The sequence below is a fragment of the Balaenoptera physalus genome, assembly GCF_965194825.1.
Source record: "Balaenoptera physalus genome assembly, chromosome: 1".
Taxonomy (NCBI): domain Eukaryota; kingdom Metazoa; phylum Chordata; class Mammalia; order Artiodactyla; family Balaenopteridae; genus Balaenoptera; species Balaenoptera physalus.
The window spans coordinates 95092913-95112768 of record NC_138882.1 but is presented as its reverse complement, the minus strand read 5'-3'; the positions used below and the strand labels follow the sequence as shown (position 1 = coordinate 95112768).

General features: G+C 47.2%; 1 protein-coding gene across 4 annotated transcripts in view; it reads right to left on the bottom strand.

Moving 5' to 3' along the window:
- Positions 1-19856, bottom strand: part of TSPAN2 (tetraspanin 2) — a 45214-nt gene that overhangs the window by 17699 nt on the left and 7659 nt on the right. For all 4 annotated transcript variants that reach the window (XR_014263073.1, XM_082460287.1, XM_082460286.1 and 1 more), the window contains exons 2-5: positions 11574-11676; positions 3038-3135; positions 1446-1520; positions 49-147 (exon numbers count right to left, since the gene is read on the bottom strand). Coding sequence is in view for 3 of the 4 variants with exons in the window: in XM_082460287.1 (XP_082316413.1) it covers positions 49-147; positions 1446-1520; positions 3038-3135; positions 11574-11676 (375 nt within the window). In the remaining variant the exon portion in view is untranslated. The remainder of the gene's footprint in view (positions 1-48; positions 148-1445; positions 1521-3037; positions 3136-11573; positions 11677-19856) is intronic.

The window sequence follows — 19856 nt, the reverse complement described above, 5'->3', positions numbered from 1 at the left end:
TATAATCTTTAGAAGATTCAATTTTAAGGAAGAAGTAAAGTCACTTACTGTTGAGTGGAAGGTGATGAGAGTCCCATTTCCCTTTTCCCTGTCTCTAAGGTAATCGTTATAAGCTTCTTCATACATGGTCTGAACATGTCGTATAGCCTGAAAAAAAATACCAGGAAAACAAGAGGACGTGAGTGAGAAGTTTCAAACGTTCTCCTTTCATCAAGAAAAAGCTCCGCTTCCCTACCCTTCAAAAATATGGCCTTTCCATATGTTTATCTGGATTTAAGGGTAATTCTGCCTATATGGAACAGATTATAGATTCTGGAGTTTCTAAGATGCTTCTGAAGATGGAAGGATAGATTAACCAAGAATAATTTTCATAGACTAGAAAGATTTCTTAGAGTGGAGGTTCTCAACCTTGAATTGACATCAGCAACAGCTTAACCTCAGTCAGATTCCTGGGCCCCAGTCAGGTGATTCTGGTGCACAGCCAGGGTAGAAACCTATGTATTCTTGGGACTCCATTGGTTACAAGTACTCAAGTCTTTTCATGACATGGTTTAAAAGGTGTTCACGACCAAGGAAAACTGCTTCAGCATTCAAATATCATAGAAAACGTAGAGAGTGCTTTTTCTAGTATTATTGCACGTGATCCCCAAATCCATAGGCTCTCAAGAAGTCATAGGATCCAATTCCTCTAACCTACAAATATAACCAGCTACTTCAGAAAAATTCCAGAGGAGGTGACATTTACTTATTCTACATGTTTACCGTTTTTAAAATCTAAAATAAGTTCATAAGCATAATATTGATGGCACATGAATTTATGTAAAATACAGTAAACTTAAGATTCCATTCTTCCTCCTTTTCCATTTCTCTCCTCTCTTCCCCACTGCATGTTTACACCTAAAAAGGCCCCTTCCTCTGTGGATTCTCCTGATAACCTATTCTGCTCACCTATAGTTTGAGCAAAAATCTTAACAAACTGGCTTCACTGGCACCCAGGAGGCTGGCTATAGCCTTTGAGGATGACCTGGCCTCTGCCCAGGCCAAACCCTAAGGACAAAGGACAGGCTAACAAGGGATGAGAATGCGAGTTCTTCCCCATCCTTCTTTCTCATATCTGCAGTCTAACTCCTCCCACATTCCAAACGGGATCATCTTAAATTAGAGATCCTTTTGTTACAAAAAAACATAGGCCCCTCTATATATCTAATGAAAGCTATGAACTGTCTCCCCAGAAATATGTGTGCACCTATATGCACGCACACACATACACACATATGCTAAAGTCCACACCACACTCCTAGGTTAAAAAGTTCTGCATAAATGATTATTGTGGGGGTTATTTGGCTTTGGAATATCACTGTGGGTACCAATATTCTCATGTCCTTTGCCATAAAGAGAGCACTTTAACCATCGTTAAAAAACAATTATAAGTAATATTTACTTACTACATCCTTGCCTATAAAAGCAAATACTCCAGTGGTTATTTCAGCAGCAAATATCACCAATAGGCAGGTAAAAAACTGTAGAGGAGAGAAAATACTAACTTCATTAATTCAGCACCTTTTCAGTTTACTTAACCTCTTTGACTCTAGTTCCTTTTGCAAAACACTAGGCAAGGTTATTAGTTTGAACAGATCTAGCAGGAAGCATTTGGCCCCTTAGTTCATTTGTAGTTTGTTCATACATTCATTCACTCATTAATTCATTCAGCAATTGTTTATTGAGCATTTGCTCTGTGCCAGGTACTGTCCTTGGTGCTGGGTATACAGTGGTGAATAAGATAAGATCTCAGTGCCTCTGCTCTCAGGGACCTTATAGTAGAGAGAGGAGGACATGATAAATGAGTAAGCAATAAAAGAGTAAGTTAATTTCAGAGAGTGATATAGAAATCCCACAACCTCGAACAGTGCCCGGCACCCATATGTTCAGTGACTACTTGATGAACAAAAGAGATTCTATAAAGATATAAAATAAGACCAGAAGATAGAGGGTGGCTGGTGGGGCTGGGTTTGGGGAGGGGGGTGACCTGAGACTGCGTGGTCTGGATGGCTTCCCTGAGGAGGTGGAAGTGGAGGTGAAGGGTGTCCTTCTGGACAGATTTCTGTTCCAATCTCGGGGTCTGCTCTGATTAAACTAAGTTCAGTGATAAACAAGACCTGAGATGCTCAGCAACAGGGGAAAGAGAAAGAATAGAGAACTGAGGGAATGAGTTAGAAACCTTACATGGCAAGAGATCAGGAGAAGGGCTTCCCTGGTGGCGCAGTGGTTGAGAATCTGCCTGCCTAATGCAGGGGACACGGGTTCGAGCCCTGGTCTGGGAAGATCCCACATGCCGCGGAGCAACTGGGCCCGAGAGCCACAATTACTGAGCCTGTGCGTCTGGAGCCCGTGCTCCGCAACAAGAGAGGCCGCGACAGTGAGAGGCCCGCGCACCGCGATGAAGAGTGGTCCCCGCTCGCCGCAACTAGAGAAAGCCCTCGCACAGAAACGAAGACCCAACATACCCAAAAATCAATCAATCAATAAATAAGTTTATTAAAAAAAAAGAGAGAGAGATCAGGAGAAGCAGCCACAGTTCAAACACCAAAGGTTGCAATGAGTAAGGAGAGGCTGCCTAATAAAAACTGCCATTCCTCCTCATGCAGAAACGCAACAAGTTTCTTCCTGCTCCTCTTCTTTCTCAGGTCACACCGGCACTGGATGTAGAGCAGTTAACGGAAATTATTTCATTTTTTTTTTAAAAACCAGAGGCTGCTAAACTACATAGGCTTAAAATAAACCACAAGAGATATGTTTGTTTAAATTGCTGATCTCAAACAGCAGTACTTTTCTTATAGATAACAGTACTTCCCTGACTATGGGAATCTTGTAGCTGCCTCACTCACTGTGAAATATTATTAGGCACTTTTTCTCCCAAAACATCTTCACACTAATGACCTATTTTTTTTGTTTGTTTTCACATTTCCCACAGAGGTAGGGACAAAGAGCACGTCCAGCTCCCTTCAGGCCAAGCCCCTCCCCACCTCGCCCCACTTACAGATCCGAGAACGCACTGGGACTCCCGCGTGGCTCCACAGCACCCGAAGAAGCCCACGGCCATCATCAGGGCCCCCGCTCCAACCAGCACATAGAGCCCTGGGGGGAAGAGGCCAGAGAAGATGCTGACTACTCGGGATCGGCCCTCTCCCCGGCACCAATGCTGCCAGCCCAGCCTCTGCCACCACTGCCCCAGGCGTCCGGCCCGGCAGGGCCTTCAGTTGTTAATACGATAAAGGTAACCCTTGTGGAACGCTTCTGGCTGAGAGCTTCATACCCCTGACTTCATACATCCTGCACAAGGATCCTGAGAGGTAAGGGCTGCTGTAATCCCTAGGGAACAAAGAAAGTCCATGCGTACAGAGGTGAAGGAAGCCGCTCAGGCTCACACAACCAGCGAGGATCGGAAATCGCCTCTGTCCCCCAGCTTACGCTCTTGGTCATCTGCAAGTGCCTCCTACGTGCCAGGCACTTCACCTGCCAGATCTCCGCCACCCCTGTAAAGTGGGAGTTAATACCATTCACAGAGATTGATGACAGTGGGTCCAGGGGCGGTGAGGAGCCAGTGCCAGAGCTGGGACGTGAACCCCTACCGTCCTAGGAGCCCGTGGCCCTCGTGGCACTCTGGAATTAGTGGCTGTCCCCATCTCATGAGAGGCCCTGAGGACAAAGTGTCTGGGAGGGGAGGGGGGCCGTTGATCTGCCCAGGCTCAGATGGAGAAGCAGGGAGGGGGTGGAATGGAAGAGGGGAGCTTTTCGTCAAGGAGAGGGGTGGAGGACACAGCGATAAGACAATAAGGTTTTGTGTGAATGATAAAGTTTGGAAGGCAGTACCATATATACTGGATGCACGCAAGGTGGTAAGTGTTACAAGAAAATAGCCAGTGAGGGGAGGTGATAAGGTAATATGCACCAAGTAATATTCTTATTAATATAATATTAGCTACATTTATTTTAAGGGCTTATTTTCTCCAGGCACTGTTCTAAGCACCTAGCACAGATTTATTAATTTAATCTTCATGAAGCAGGTACCATTATTATCTCCATTTTTTTAGACAGAGAAACTGGGCCCCCAAAGGTTAAGTGACTTGCCCAAGGTCACAGAGCTGGGATAAAAATACCCGTCTGCCTCTAAAGCCAGCTTATCACCACTATCCCATCCTGCCTCTCCAACAATAACGGCGGCCTTAATTCGGGCGGTCGTTTCACTTAGTTCTGAAGTCAAGCCACAGGAACAGCTGTTCCACAGAGAAGGAAAAGGGCAGAGATGTCTTGCTCTGAGAGAAATAAAGGCAAGCCAGGTTCTTACTTCCTTTTCTGATCCTGAGATAAGTTAGAACACAATATGGGGCCTGGCACTCTACTTGCTTAGAATAATGCCAATCACCTCAACTTTATTTTCTGCATTTTATTCACATGAGTCACCTGGGAACCACTCCCATTCATGAGAGGGTGGGGAGCTGGCATCCCACCTCTGTGGGGAAACCCTGAGGCTGGCCTGCAGGGCGCCTCCGGGGGCCCCTCTCGCTGCTGACAGGGGTTTGTGGGCAGACCTCTCTGTTCCCTGACAGACTAGGCGGCAGGCTGGGCTCTTCTGCTCCCTGCACCAGCCAGGCTGTTCTCAGGGCCCTTTTCAGGGTCCGGGAAGCCCTGCTCTTCCGAAGTCCTGAGATGGGTATTTATTTATTTCCCAATAGGCAGGCTCAGCCACTTCCTCCCTTTTCCTTTTCTCTAAAAAAATAATTTCATGCGGAATGGAGGTGGTAATGAGAGAAATGATACCATATTAAAAATAATACTATTGTTGGTCCCACTGTCGAAATACCTTATTGTTTTAACATTTTTCTTTATTTTTCAAAGCTCTTTTATTTCCATCATCTCTTTGGCTCCTCAAAACAGCGCCACTAAGTAAGGCAAGTATTATACGCATTTCTATTTTACTAATGGGGGTCAGAGCGGCAAGAGGGCTCCAGGCTGGACACACAGGCCTCGAGCCCCGATTCCCACCCACTGGAGCAGTTCCCTCACAGAAAGTCTCCTGGGTGGGCCACCTTCCTGTATTGATTTCCTACTTACAAGGTTCATTGCCTCTTCACTGCTACACGATACAGTCTACAGATTCTGCTTGGAGTCACTAGAGACGGACCCACTGGGACCCTTATCCATCCTACACTCCAGCCACATAGGAATTCACTATGATGTGACCCAGCCTACTCTTTTCCATTTTGTACCTCTGTGGGTTCTCATCTATGTCTCTCTCTGTAGATGTTAGGTCCTTAAACAAACCTTATTCACCCTACCTAGAATATGCTAGGAACAAGACAGAATTCTCGGTTAGTGTTTGTTGGATAAGAGGATAAAGAGAGAGCAAACTAAATCTGAAGTTCTGGACTGGCTGTCTACTGTTGCCCATCTTTGCTTAGAGATACATGCTGGGGATACATCCCAACAAGCATCCGAGAAGCCACCAGAGGGCTGGGCTCTCCCAAGTCAGGTAGCTGAGGGCATGGCTGCACACCGTGGGAAAAGCCTCCTGAGAGTGTGGAGTCTAGGAGAGGGGGCTGCTTCTGAGGAGGCTGGGGTATGGTGGACAGAGGCACCGGGGTCTGAGGAGGACAGACCTGCTCCCCACTGCGAACAAGCTAACTCAGCCCCTTGCCCTTCTGAAATAAGAGCTCCCCAAGAAAATTCACTTATTGGTACAATATTCCATTCTTAGGCTATCAGAATTCCAGAACTCACAGCAAACACCCTGAAAACTGCCCCAGGGGCTCTGATTCCTGAGGCCTCTCCCCAGCAGATCTCCATGTGCACGTGTGGCCACAGGACTCAGTTCAATACCAGATGAACACTGCTGGTTGGAGCTGATGGGAAAATCAGAAGAAATTCTACACATGGCAAATTTCTTGGGCCTGCTGATTTCAGTTCCAAATCTGGTTGTAATACTCTGCACACCACAAGGCCACTTGTAGCTTCCAAGCATACCTTATCCTTTTTTTTTTTTGATCTGGCCCTCAAAACATAGTTGTTGAATGAATACATTTAATTGGCAGTCACATTTTAATTCCAAGATGGTTTCTGTAGAGCCCTCTCGCCCCCGAGGCAGCTTTGTGACAAGTGTATGACCTATTTCCCAACCCCCTGTGCTTTCTGAGTCCTATTTCCCTTGATTTGAAAAAGAGAAAACACTTTGATATTGCATTTTTAGCATTAGTAGCTGGGTCTTGCAATGCCAGTGATCTCCAGGTGACATGCTACCACCAATTTCCTGACGATTCCATCACTTGTCTCTGGTTTCCGATCCTTCTTTTGAAGCTAGAAGTATCATTTCAGTTAACACAGAAAGGAGACAGTGACATCCTGAAAGCCTTGTCTGCATCAACTCATTTTTAAATGGCTCCCCTTTTAAGGACTGGATAGTGACACGTTCATCAATTTCAGTGGCTTTTTGGCTGCAGATGATTTTACATACCCGCCTAATGACCATTTTTCATCTGAAAATATTTCTCTCTGCCTCTGTGCAACTTTCCCTCCCTCCCAGCTTGCCCTGGACACACATAATTATATATGTATTTAGAATATTGGATGGGACTTAGTTTATGGGGAAGGTAAGGACTAGGGTCCTTGCTAAATAACAGCAGCTGTTAGTTATTGAGTGCTGTTCTAGGAGCTTAACATATATTAGTCATGGAATCATTCAACAGTGAGTAACCACCACCATTCCCAGTGCCTCAGCTGCTCTATGCAGCATCTGTCCTTTGCCCTAGACAGGCATTATCTCAGGAACCTGCCACCTGGAAGCCTCAGTGCTACCAGTTGGTGTCTCACCCTGACTACATGGCATCTAAACCACTCTTTTATCTTCCCCTCTCTTACTCTCCCACATCATTGTGCCTCTCACAGGCTGACTCCTTCCTCAGCCTACCCTCACTGCTGTAATAGCAGCTGACATTTATTGAGGGCTCGCAACACAAGAGGTACTGCGCTCAAGCACATTCATAGGTTAAATCATCTCACACATCAACCCTATGAGGTATGTAGAAGTGGTATTCATATTTCACAGATTAGGAATCTGAGACACAGAGAAGTAATTTACTGACGATTGCACAGCTAGTGAGGGGGGAAACTGGAATTGAACCTGGGGTTCTATTCCAAAGTGCACACCCTCACTCCTATGCTGCACTTTCAGTAGGAACTCAGAAGAAACGTGATTTTCTTAGCTAGAAATCTGTGAATTTTGCAATTTACAAATGGCAGGAGGGTTCTTTTCCTTCTTCCTTCAGAAAAGTGCCCGAGGGGTCTATCATTGATGATTTCTGGGTTTTCCCTTCAAACCACATTGGTGGGAGCTAGAAATCCAGGCCTGTCAACTGTGCCTTTAGGTAAGTCCTCTTATTCCTCAGTTTTGTTATGTGCAATATGGCAATAATTATCTCTTAAGTTCTTGTAAAAATGCTTTGGAGAAATTGTCTCAACAATGTAAGCTATGGCACGTGTCTGTTCTGCAACTACTATGAATCTCAGGTACAACTAAAAATTGAGAAGTAAAAAAAATATTACCAGAGTGAGTCAGAGTTTTTAAAAAGTCAAGCCAGCCCCTCAGCACTCAGCACTGGAATGCTTTCCTCATGCATAACGTCCAGCCACCATCAAAGCCGGGCTCTGCGGCTGTGGATTCACAGGGAGGGACGGCCACAGGCAGCCTGCGATCCCGGAGAGTGAGTGGCCGCAGTCTGTGTGGGCAGCCCCTTCCCCGTCGTGGAGAAGCCCGATGACGTCCTCTGTCCCCTGCTCACAGACATGACTTCACGTGCTCCAGCTTTCTGAGGGCCGAGGGGATCGCGCCTCTCTCTGCCTCCTGGAAAGAAGACCCCTGTGCTGCCTGTACCCCTAAGGGGCAGCCCCAGAGACAAGTTGTAACAGGAAAGCAGAGGGGCACATTGGTGGAACCTGGAAGACACTGGGGCCTTCTCCCAAGAGTTCACTGAAGGAGACTAATGTGGAAAGGGTCTGGGAAACACCAAGTCACCCAGCCTTTCTTGCTGCCAGCTCCACTCTTGCCAGGCTCTCCTTTCTCCACGATAGCAGCCAGTGGACACGACAGCCTGGGTCAGCCTCCAGGTCTCGACCTGAGCTCAGAGGTCCTTGAGAAGAGGCGGCAGGCGCAGTCGGTCTGACTACCCTGGCTCCCTGGCCTCATTTCCAGCTCCCCACACAGCTGGATCCTCTCCACGCTGGCCCCTGGCTGTTAAGTCACCTCCAGATCTTTATTATAAGAAGGGACTTTCTCTCCATCACCAAGGAGAAAGACCCAAGGGTCTCAGAGAGGAAAGCATCCCCCTAGAGGCGGCAGTCATCTGCCCAGAAGCAGGGAGCTAGACCACGTGCCTTCCTGAGGTCCCTCTCAGGGAGAGGTGGTATTTCTTTAAGAGTGCTTCAACGGGCCAAGCCTATTCTCCAGGGCTCTTTAACAATGGGGTGATAAGAGTTTAATGGGCTGATTGCTCTGGAACCTATTCTGAAAAGGAAAACACACAGATCAGTGCACAGTACCCTGTGACATGAAGTGAGATTTTCCAAAAACTGGGCCTGCTTCTTCTTTAAAGTCCTGTTACCTCACACTGTTGGCTATGCAAGTCCATAAAATGGCATCCTGGTGTACTTTTCTTCTCGTTTTATTGCTAGAGAACTGGTGTCTTTCCTATTTGGAAAATTCCTTATTGAGGAAAGAAACATCAATTTCTGTAAACATGTATATTGCTCTTTCTATTTATATTATAAGAAATATTTAAAGTGGAGAAAATGTTCCTGACTTCACAAGGACTTTTTCTTGTTGGCACTCTCCAGAGAGACAGCACAGGGAAACAAACAGAACAAGCACAGGCCTGGGCGTTGGCAGACCTGGGGTGCAGGCTGAGCCCCACCCTGAAGGGCTGGAAAACCACGGCTGGCTGTCAGCACCCCTCCTCCTCTGCTTCAGCCCCTGGTCCTCAGTTTCCTTATTCTGTCTAGTGCTAAGACTCTATGATAATCCACTTCTCTGGACTTCAAGCACTGACCGTGAGCATTCTCACCACCAGCCACTCCAGGGTGACTCAGAGAGGGGAGGAAGAGCCAAGGGTGGGCAGACCCACGCCCACGCCCCCAGGCTGCCAAGAACAAGCGGGAAGCTTTCAGGCCCTGCTGTGAGGGCTGTTGTTTTCCCCCCCGCACAGAGTTCACTTCCTTTTCTTTTCTATTAGACAAAGAACCCCCTCCACTCTCAGTCCATGTGGTCTGAGAGGGCTGACTCGCCTCAGCTCCAAGGCAGGTGTGAAGCCCGGGCTTCAGCCAACAAGCCCGTCCCAAGCAGCTGGCCACGGTGACTGGTGTGGGAACGGGCACTGGACCCAAGATTGCCAGTGACAGTGAGACCCAGGACTTCGGTTGGATCAGTTGGAATGAAAGAAGAGTGTACTGTTGCTGAGGTTACCCGGGAGATGGCGCCTGGACCATCTCCCGGGTGCGTGGAGATGTGCGTGGACATTTTATCACGTCTAAGGGGAACCTGCTCCAAACTGGAGCCACAAGAAAGTGGAGCTAAGAAGTGGCTACAGACTGGATTCCAATCACATCACTTGTGTCCCTGAGATGAGAACTAATCCTGACTTTTCAGTTATGTGAGTCGAGAAAGTTCTGTTTTGCTCAAGACAGTTTGAGTCAAGTTTCTGTGATTTGCAATTAAAAGAGTCCTGACCGATATGTCCATAAATATATGATATTTCTTGCATCTTGGGCTGTTCATATTGCTTTAGTTTAGATTAGGAAATAGGATCAGGAATGTCTGTATAGAGCTAGTTCGCTCTCCTATTCAATGCAGGAATCTCCTGTATTGATAAACGCTCCATTCTGATTTTTGGTTAAATACCAAGGTATCAGGAGGGATCACTTTCATCTGTAGAAGTCTGCTCAGCTTCTTTGATTTACCAAGTCATTAGAAAGCTTTTCTTATGTTGGACCCAAATCTACACCTGTGAAATTGCTATCAGTGCTTTGTTTCTGGAGCAACACAGACAGAGGCTGCCCCCCAGACTGGCTTCCATCTTTCCTTCCACATACCCGCCCCTCTCTCTAACCGAGCAGGGCCCCTTACCTCCGTAACTCAGGTTTCCTTCTGAAAACCATGAGTTGTGACGTCTAGGCTTGACTCTGTCTATCATTGATATCTTTTTTGTTTTGATTCCTTCTGTCCCTGAGTTCAACGATGTTTAATAATAATATTTAATAATGCTTAATAAAGTTTCTTGTCTTTCTGTCCTTTTCTTTACAATTCCTACTGCAACCACCATGGGTTATGCCCTTATTTCTTCAGGCCTGACTATATCAATAATCTAGCATGGTCTTTTTCTGTCCTCCCCTCTCATTCCAGAATAATCTCTTTAAAATGCAGTGTAGGTCGTACCCTCCCCCAAACCCTAAATTATCCTTCTATTGTTTATTAAACTAACTAGCCCTGACATTCAAGGCCCTCTATACTTGTCCTCCGTCCCTCCCCAACTTTTCTAATCTTAATTCCTACCATGCCCACATCCTTTACATTCTTGTAAGAGTCCTCTGCCCAGCCTAGGCTTGCTAATCACTATCCTATAGACACACCTTGTGCCCCAAACCTCTGCAGTCCCTATTCTTCCTTTTCTCTCTTGATTATGGTTGGTCTTTCAAACCTAACTCAAATCCTTCTTGCCTCACCAGTTTAGAATGACCCCTGATGCACCAACTGCAAATACCACTAAGTCAGCACTTGGTTACACACTAGTTTCTCATCCCCTACTTAGCACATGGCCTCAGAATTGGAGGCTACGTCAGCCTCCCACTCCTCACCCCTTTCCCACAGTTGGAGGGAGACGGCTATTACCCCACACACACTGAGGCCTCTCTCCATGGCAGCCCTCCCTCCACCCCTCCCTCCTCTCCCCACCCCCCTCCTCTCCCCCTTCTCTCTCCCCTCTGCAGTCCCTAGTCATGGAGGGACTGAGATTGACCCCTCCACATCTTGAGATGTCTCTCTTCATTTTGAATTATGTGTCTCTCCTAGACAATTTAAAATACAAGATCACAAATACACAAAACCAGACCCTGACTGGGCAGGGGTCCCCTGTCACCCCAGATGGATGAGTGAATAACTGACTTTGTGGTGTACCCACTTCACTCAGGGGGGCAAAGGGGCTTTTCCAATTCTTTGGAAATGGATTGTGGTTACATGCTGGGCTTCTTTTCTGGAAGTGGCTGAAAGAAGCACAACAGTTCAGTCCCACCTGGTCTTCCTTGCTTTTAGAAGCAGAGGGATGCACCATGTGTGGGGTGGGCAGGGTAGGGGTGGCAGGGCCCTCTCCTCTCCGCTTGGACCACACATCCCTACCCCAGGGCCAGGTGGGCATCTGGGGCTCACGTTTGCCTCCTTTCTCTCCCTCCATCCCCCGTCCCAGAAGTCCAGGTGCAGGTTCCACTCGAAGCCGGGGCAGCCCCAGCTAAGGCGGACGAGAGCTGAAGTCACTCACCCATGTAGAAGTACTCTGGGGAATTGTCCTCCGATGAGAAATCCTTCATGGTGCCTCCAAACCGAAACCACAGTCCAAAAGCAATGACAGCCGACCCTGCCAGCTGAAAGGTAAACAGCCTGCATTTTACAAGGGAGGGTAAAGTGTGTGCAGGACCTGGGAGGCCTGAGGCCACAGAATCTGAGGGTTGGAGGGGGGGCCCCTAAGAAACCAGCCCGTCTCCTCTTCACACTTCTTATAATAGGAGTGGAATGATGTGCTCAAAGCCCCCAGCCCACCCCAGGTCCCTGATGTGATATTAAAACTGGGGTTTCCTGATTGCAAGCCCGGAGTTTCTCCCATTCTGCCAGGCTGCCCCACGGTTATGGGACATACACAGCACAGCCCAGAAGGCGTCTCAAAAAGGGTATTCCCACAACAGCCCCCCGGGAAGGTATCTGGTTCCTGCCCTATTGTCCCTTGCTGGGCACTTGGGATTTCCTCACCAACACCACAGTGAGAGGTCACCAAGAGCAAGATGAACTCCAAGACCGGGGGAAACCCACTGCTTTAAATGGGAAGAAAACACGCCAACCTCAGAACCTGCCCACACCTCCTGAGTGCGCAGTGCCCAGTTAGAAAGCCGTTTTAGAGGCGTCTAGAAGCCGTCCTAACCCCCAGGCTGCCACTGTCACTGCGCCGCACTGCCTGGGGATGGTTTTGCAGGCAGTGAGGGAAACTGGCCGGGGTTGTTTTGTTTCTTTTTTTCTTTTTTTTTTTTTTTGGTTGCTATTTTGGGTTTCCATGGAAAGCAAGAAAGGAAAAAGTAATTTTCTGAAAAAGCCTGGTCTGCGTGCTGTGTGGCTCAGGGAGAGGCTGAGTGGCCGGCGCAGGCAGCGGCTGGGCAGGCTGGCGGCTGGTAGACTCATTGCCCTCTTCTTCCCCGCCACTCTGAGGGCTTCTGTGAGGCTCCGCACCTGAGCTGGAAGCCTTTCCTTCGCAGGACTGTCACAAAGGCCCGCCAGCAGGCTCCAGCCATGGTCTCCTCTCTCTCCACAAACACCCATCTCGAATTTCATTGTATCAGTCAACAGATGTTCACTGGCACCTTCTGGACTCAAGGCACCACAAGTGAGCAGAGATGTAAAAAGAGCCTCCTGGTTCTGCCAACCCATCCAGTTAGTGTTGGGCTCACCTAACCCATCCCCAGACCAACAGTTTAGAGGCTGCCCCTGCCCCAGCAGGGAAGAGCAGACCCAGATGCTGGCAAAAGGGAGACAAGCACACAAGTCAGAGAAGTAGAGGTTTAATAAGGAAAAATGATGTCAAAGTCGGGGTCAGACCAGAGGCCTGTTTATACAAGATCCTTCTGTCTGTGGGCTATTTGTAAAGGGCCGGGGCTATCTGTCTGAATATATATGAGGACTTTGTCTTTCTTCACCCTGCATCTCCCCAAGGCCCATTCCCTCCGTGGCCGGCTTCTTCAGAAGAGCGGCATGACTGCTGCAGGGGGAATTGGAGGGGCAGAGTTCTACCAGCTGGACTCTCTAAGGTGGAACAACTAAAAGTTTCCAGGACTTAGAGGAAAGCACTAATTAGATAATGTGAGGAATAGCTAAAGGAACTGGGTTCAACCAGCTTTAAAAGATTTTTGCATTTTTTAAAAGGGTAGCAAAGCATGGAAAAATATTCAAAGAAGTCATGTTAAAACATTAACGATACTTTTCTTTGAAAGGTAAAATTACAGGTGACTTTTCTCTTTTCACTATACTTTCTAAGTTTTGTGCGTGAAGCAGGTATTACTCTTGTAAGTTTAAAAGTGTGATACGGTAGTTTAACTGATCAGTCCAGAAAAAAAATGGGGAGAGTTTTCTTGGGCTGTGCTTTAGTTTGGGAGGAAATCAGCTTTGAGGTCATTGCTGTTTCTGGTGCAGGGAAGAGGTCATTGTGAGGTCATTGCCGTTTTCTGATGCCCTTGGGAAAGCCCCATCCTCGGAGCGCTAGGGGCTGCCTGGGACAGATGTGCCCAGCAAAGCCTCACAGGCAGCCCTGCCTACCCCGCCTCTGCAGCAACTCGGTGGAAAGAGTTTCCAAGTACAAAGCAAAAATCTGTTGACGGAGGCGTCAGGCCAAGGCCTGTAACCACCGAGCAGACTGTGGAGGAGGTGACTGGTCCCAGGGACACCCTATCACGAGGCCACATTTTTGGCATCTCTGTACACAAGCTCTAATTTATAGCTGTCTGGGATCATCCTCCCAGACGGAATTCATGTGTCCATTTCTGGCACAGATGTGTTTGATGCATAATGGAAAATTAGAAGAGAGGTTGCCTTTTAAAGCCAAGGGGCAATGAGGAAAAATCTGCGCCTGCTTATCCACACCCCCCAGCCCAAACCCAGGCTTTCCTCCCGGGTCAAGGAAACCGTGGTGTAGCTGAATGTCGTCACTGCGGAGGGAATCCTCCCAGCGTGCCGCCGGATCAGGAATACTGTGGGCGCGGGCCGGGTCAAGCCCGAGGCTGCGCCCGATGACAGCCAACACCGATTTGGAAAGTGGCATCAACAGAGACAATGAAGTCCTTTGGTCCTTTTTAACTCACTGTTCTTTCAAGACTCTTGAAATACTCTGTGTTCGCTGGACTTGGGTTGCTCTATCACACACCTGAAACTGCTTGAAAAAAATTCACACCAAGTCCAGTCCGGTCAGGGGCAAAGAGAGCAAGTCTGGTGTCAGTAAGGCCCATTGCTCTGTGCGTCCCATACCCGGGAAGAGAAGTCTCACTGAGTAGCCTCCAGTGCTAAATTTTAACCCTACTAGACCAACCCCCCAACCCCACCCCATGCCCCCATTCTCAGCCCCTCCTTTGCATTCAGATACAACACTGTACCTCTGGTTGCACCTCAGCACTGCAGCCAACATGAGAACAAGTAAGGATGGAGAGGCCGCCCCTTCATGTTGCTTTCCTTCTCGTGCCCCTGCCCGTCCTCATCTGCTTTCCTTCCTCCCTTTCACGGAGGAGGTAACTATGGTCCTGATTGGGTACCGCGTTAAGCATTAGGGAAGCAACGATGAAAAAGACATGAAAAGTCTGACGTGGAAAATCCCGTAAACTAATAAATGCCACAGGACGCAGGAAGTGTGCTCCGCGGAACTGCTTCACTGCCCAGGGATTAGAGCAAAGCATGATAACCAGTGTGCAGCAGATGTTCCATTTTGACTTGCAGCTTGAAGAATGAGTTAGAAGTGTCGGAGCAGCGAGGGACAGGAGGGAGGAGTGAACGCCAGGCAGAGGGAACAGTGTGGGTAAGGGCTGTGCTTCCTTTCGTGGAACACTGTGCCGGGGAGAGAGAGGAATCTGGGGAAGGTCAGAGTCTGGGGCTTGAAACAGGAGTTAGGGCACATGGCTCACAGCTTGTACTAAGCTTGCTACCATTGTGGAAAGTCCATGGCAGGGCCTTGAGGAGAGGGGAGGTGGGAGCCCTCATTCTGATGGGGACGAGTGCTGCCTGATGCCAGACACGATGAGAAGCCAAAGGTAACGACCTGAGTGGTTGAAGGCCAGAGGGGGGATGTTGGGGGCTGGACGCGGTGATCGGCGAGGACCATGATGGATCCACTCTACCAACCAAAGAACTTTGCTGAGGGCTACTCTGCATCCGCGACTAGTACCAATCCCCATGCCTTTGGAACAATTACCATTAGAAATACTGTTTTTCCAGGGATGGACTTTTTCATACAACAGCATGAGTAGGGCTTTGATATTAATCATTTAATAAACATTTGTTGAGCATCTGTCGTGAGCCAGGAGGCAAGGATTCATAGATAAGGAAGATCCAGTTCCTTCTGCAGAGGATCTCAGGGGCTAGTGGAGAAACTGATCCCGCCTCTGTGGCCCAAGAGGGACGCTAACGATGCAGGTCAGAGAAGCAGCCCCTGAGAAGACTCCAGATGTCATCATTCTTTGCGTCACCATTTCTCTCCTGCGCACCAATTGTGCGTTAAGCACTCAGAGAATGTGATGCAACAGGATTTTGAGGGCAAAAGTGTGTACACTATTTATAAAGAAGAGAGAAGTAAAATAGAAAAAGAAGATAGAAGTGAAAGGAATAGACAATGACATTAGATCGGGGATTACCCGGTACAATGACATTATGCATTTTCATGGACAAGTCATTTCAGCAGCTAACCATATTCCAGAGAGTCTGCAGGACAAAGCTGCAAACTGTAAGCATATGTCCATGGAGAAGACTGTGTGTGTTCTAAAACTAAAGCAGCAGAAAAGGGGACTACAGACCCAACTGGAAAACTTTTAAAGCAAAGTGGATGAACAAAAAGTTTCCTTTAAGTAATGCCTATCTGCCAGAAACAAGTCATTTAACATGAAGCAAAGCTTGTTATTGGATTTCAATTTTATTGTGCTGTATTTATTTCCACTTTCCTGGGACTGCTGATGAAATGTTGTATCTTGAGGACATATTCTTTTACTTAAAAAAATTTTTTTTTCATGAATCACAAACGTGGTTCTTAGGAAGGCACCAAATTGGAGGGAGGTGAGTGCTGAGATACACAAAAATGCGAAGATCACTCCCCAGGCCTGGGTCCTCAGCTCCCCCCACCCCAACCCTTGCCTCCAGCAGAAGGTAGCCCACCCTGATCACAAAGAGCAAATACGTGCTACTCTGCTATCTGATGACTAAACCCACCAGAAAGCTCCCTTTCTGGGTAAAAAGCATCACTTAGGGATGTTCTCAGGCAGCTCACGTGCTTTTCCCTAGATAGGAGACCCAGTTAGTTATCCTCAGAGGCTCTAGCCGCACAGTTTCAGTTCCTTCTCCCACTTGGGGACCCTGCTCTTGCTATTTCCTTAGCTTACAAAGTTCTCCTCTGCTCCCCCTCCACCTGGCTCACACCCACTCACAGCTGTCAGCTCTCATGTCACTTCCTCTGCGAAGCCTCTACCCTAGCCTAGGTGTGTGTCTTCCTCCATGTCTCATATAACCACTTCTGTTTAAATATTTCTGTAATTAAAAAAGAAAAATTAAGTCCTGAGCTATGTGAGGGCAGGGACAGGGTCTATACTGCTGTGTCCCAAGCACCTACCCCTCTGCCTTGCACAGACATCTGTTAAATGAATGAATGGAGGGCCTTCACAAAGGTACAATTTAGGCTGTGCTGTTGACTGAACTGTGTTCCCTGCCACAATTCATGCGTTGAAGCCCTAACCCTCAATGTGATGGCATTTCAAGGTGGGGCCTTTGGGCGGTGATTAGGATTAGATGCGGTCATGAGGGTGGGGTTCCCATGATGGGATTCCCTCATAAGAGACACCAGAGAGTGCTTTCTGCCATGTAGGACACGGGGAGAAGGCAGCTGTCTGCAAGCCAGGAAGAAAGCTTTCACCAGGAACTGAATTAGCTGATACCTTGATCTCCAGGCTTCAGAACTGTGAGAAATAAATTCCTGTTGTTTAAGCCACCCAATGTATAGTATTTTTTTTTTTATGGCGACTTGACCTAAGACAGGCTGATAGAAGCAATTGTGAACAAACTCCTTCACAGCCCTCCAAGGGAATACTTCCCAAAGTACTGATTTCAAATTCATCTGCACCTGGGAAACACTGTGCAGACACCTCAGATGGCACTGTGTGAATACACTGTTGAATATACTCAGCAAAACACTTTCCCACAGAAAAACAAAACAAAACTAGATGGAATCATGTAATGAACACTCACAATTCTTGATCTGATTGCAAATCACATTATGATACCATAAGGGTAATGGGAGTTTCATCCTTTTAGCAGGCAAAAGTCGGAAGCACATTTGCTCTAGAAGATGATACTAATTTTCTCAAAGAGGTAAGCCAGCTCCCAAGATTTTCATCCGATTATGCAGTGAAAGCGAGGCAAGGATTGAGATGGCACTTTCTCAAAATCAAGGATTTTGTCAGAAGAAATACAAGAGCCAAATGCCATATGACATCCAGGTGAAACCACCTCTGAGGAAGCTCGCTGTCCTTGCCTCAACATCAGGACCAGGTGAGGTGGAATTGGGAGGCAGGACTATGGCAGCACATGATGAGATGGCTGCTAGGTTGGAAATGCATGGCTGTCAGTCTGGAAACGCACTGGTTAGATGCCAGTGTTTCTGATTTCCCCTATTATTTTCCTCACAACAATTTCATAAGAATAAGCTCATGCTAAGAAATTCCTGAAAGACTTCCTTCAGGTAAGGATATATTTTAAAAATCAATGCTTAATTCTCTGCACTAATGGACGGGTTCTGCAATTCAAACCACAATAGAGCAGGAGCGTTCTATGCATCTCCAGAAAGATAATCGGGCTACATATTTGTCCTAATTATACCTTCTGCTGTTTGCTTAGGTTGATATAGTTAACTTGTGTGGATCAATTGACATTGCTGGGGGGTGGGGGGGGGATACTACAAAAGTGCTGGGGGGATACTAAGCTCAGGGGAAGGAAACTGAGCCAGGATGAAAAGCTTGCTCTGAATGATAAAGCAGATAAATATAGATATGGAAAGTGTATGTATTTATTCAGTGGTTGTACACAATGCCTTTTTCTAAAGGAATACAGGGAAAAGGAGAGGAGAGATCAGTAAGAATTAGGAGAAAGATGATGGCTGTATAGTTTTCTTCATACAGTAAAACAAATGCCACAGACTACTGGCTAATGATTCCAGTGAGCAGACAGCTTTATCAAATGAAGATCAAATACAACTAAAGTAAAATCCAATCCACCAAGTTATCAAAGTGATTTAAAGCCAGTGTCTCTCTCACCTGACCTGGGGGACGAGCTCCAGGAGGACAATAATGGTCTTTTCTATGATCTCTGAACTGCCCCCTTGCAGCATCCAGCTGGCTCTTCTCCCAGGCTTGCCCTCTGAGTAAACACTCCTTTGAGGGCTACCCTGACTTCTATGACATCTCAGCCATATTGAGGTTTTACATAAGCAAAGATGGAATATTAAACAATATTTATTTTACAGCCTAATATTTTTGAAGGTAGTTTGAGAGAACTACTCTTGAGCAGATAAACAGGATTTTTGAATATCAATCAATAATAACGATCTTCACCCGGTTTTAGTTGTTACAGACAGACGATGGGAGAAAAAAAATGTTTCAGGTAAAACTCAGGTTAGATTGGAACAAGCCAAAACACTTTGTTTATTAAAAAGTTAGCTTGAATGGAATCCTGAAAGTCTTGTATTCTAGAGAGAATTTTTCTTACCAGCAATTTGACCAGAAATCATTTGGGGTCAGGGAGGCAGGCAGCACTGGGCCACTTACAGGGGACGAGACAGGTACAGGGAGACCACGTGGGCTTCCTGGATGAGCGGCAGCAGCTTCCAGGCCCCGACCCTGCCCCACTGGGGGGCTCTGTTGTCCCTGCCCAATTAATTCCCTTGCCCTGGTTTATAAGCTGACTCTTTCCCAGTCACCATTACAATGGGGAGGGCAGACACTTTGGAGCATTCCCCAACTGCTCTTGTAGAAAATTTTACCTCTTCTGAGTACTCAGACTGAATAATGATGCTCTTGGACAGGATAGTAATAAAAACAATCCAGGTGTACACGCTGCGTTGTCGAGGAGTTGTAGCAGATAAAAACGGGGGTTCTAGGCATCCCGGGTTTGAATCAGGCTCTGCCACGTACTAGTCCTGTGATCTCGGGCAAGTCCCTTAACCTCACTAACCTTCAGCTTCCTCAGCTGCAACGTGGGGGTAATAATGGTGCCTCCCTAAGAGATTAAATGAGTTCACCTTACACACTTAGAACCACTCAGAACTGTGATTGCCCAGCACTTATTGTTATTATGGTGGTAGACTCACTAATGTTATATTCAAACTGAAAACTTAATCCCACTCAAGATAGGAAACACCATGGCCATGATTCTAATGACTTAGTCCTCTGCTGCCTTCCTCTACTAAGTTTTATTTTAGCACTACACTTTTGCCATGACAGCTGGGATTCCCTTGAGTTTCTAAACCTCTATACTAGGTATGTCGGTTCCGCTTTCCAGAAACTCGTTCCCCCCCTCTCTTTAATTAATTAATTTATTTATTTATTTTTGGCTGTGTTGGGTCTTCGTTTCTGTGTGAGGGCCTTCTCTAGTTGCAGAGAGCGGGGGCCACTCTTCATCGCGGTGCGCGGGCCTCTCACTATCGCCGCCTCTCTTGTTGCGGAGCACAGGCTCCAGACACGCAGGCTCAGTAGTTGTGGCTCACGGGCCCAGTTGCTCCGCGGCATGTGGGATCTTCCCAGACCAGGGCTCGAACCCGTGTCCC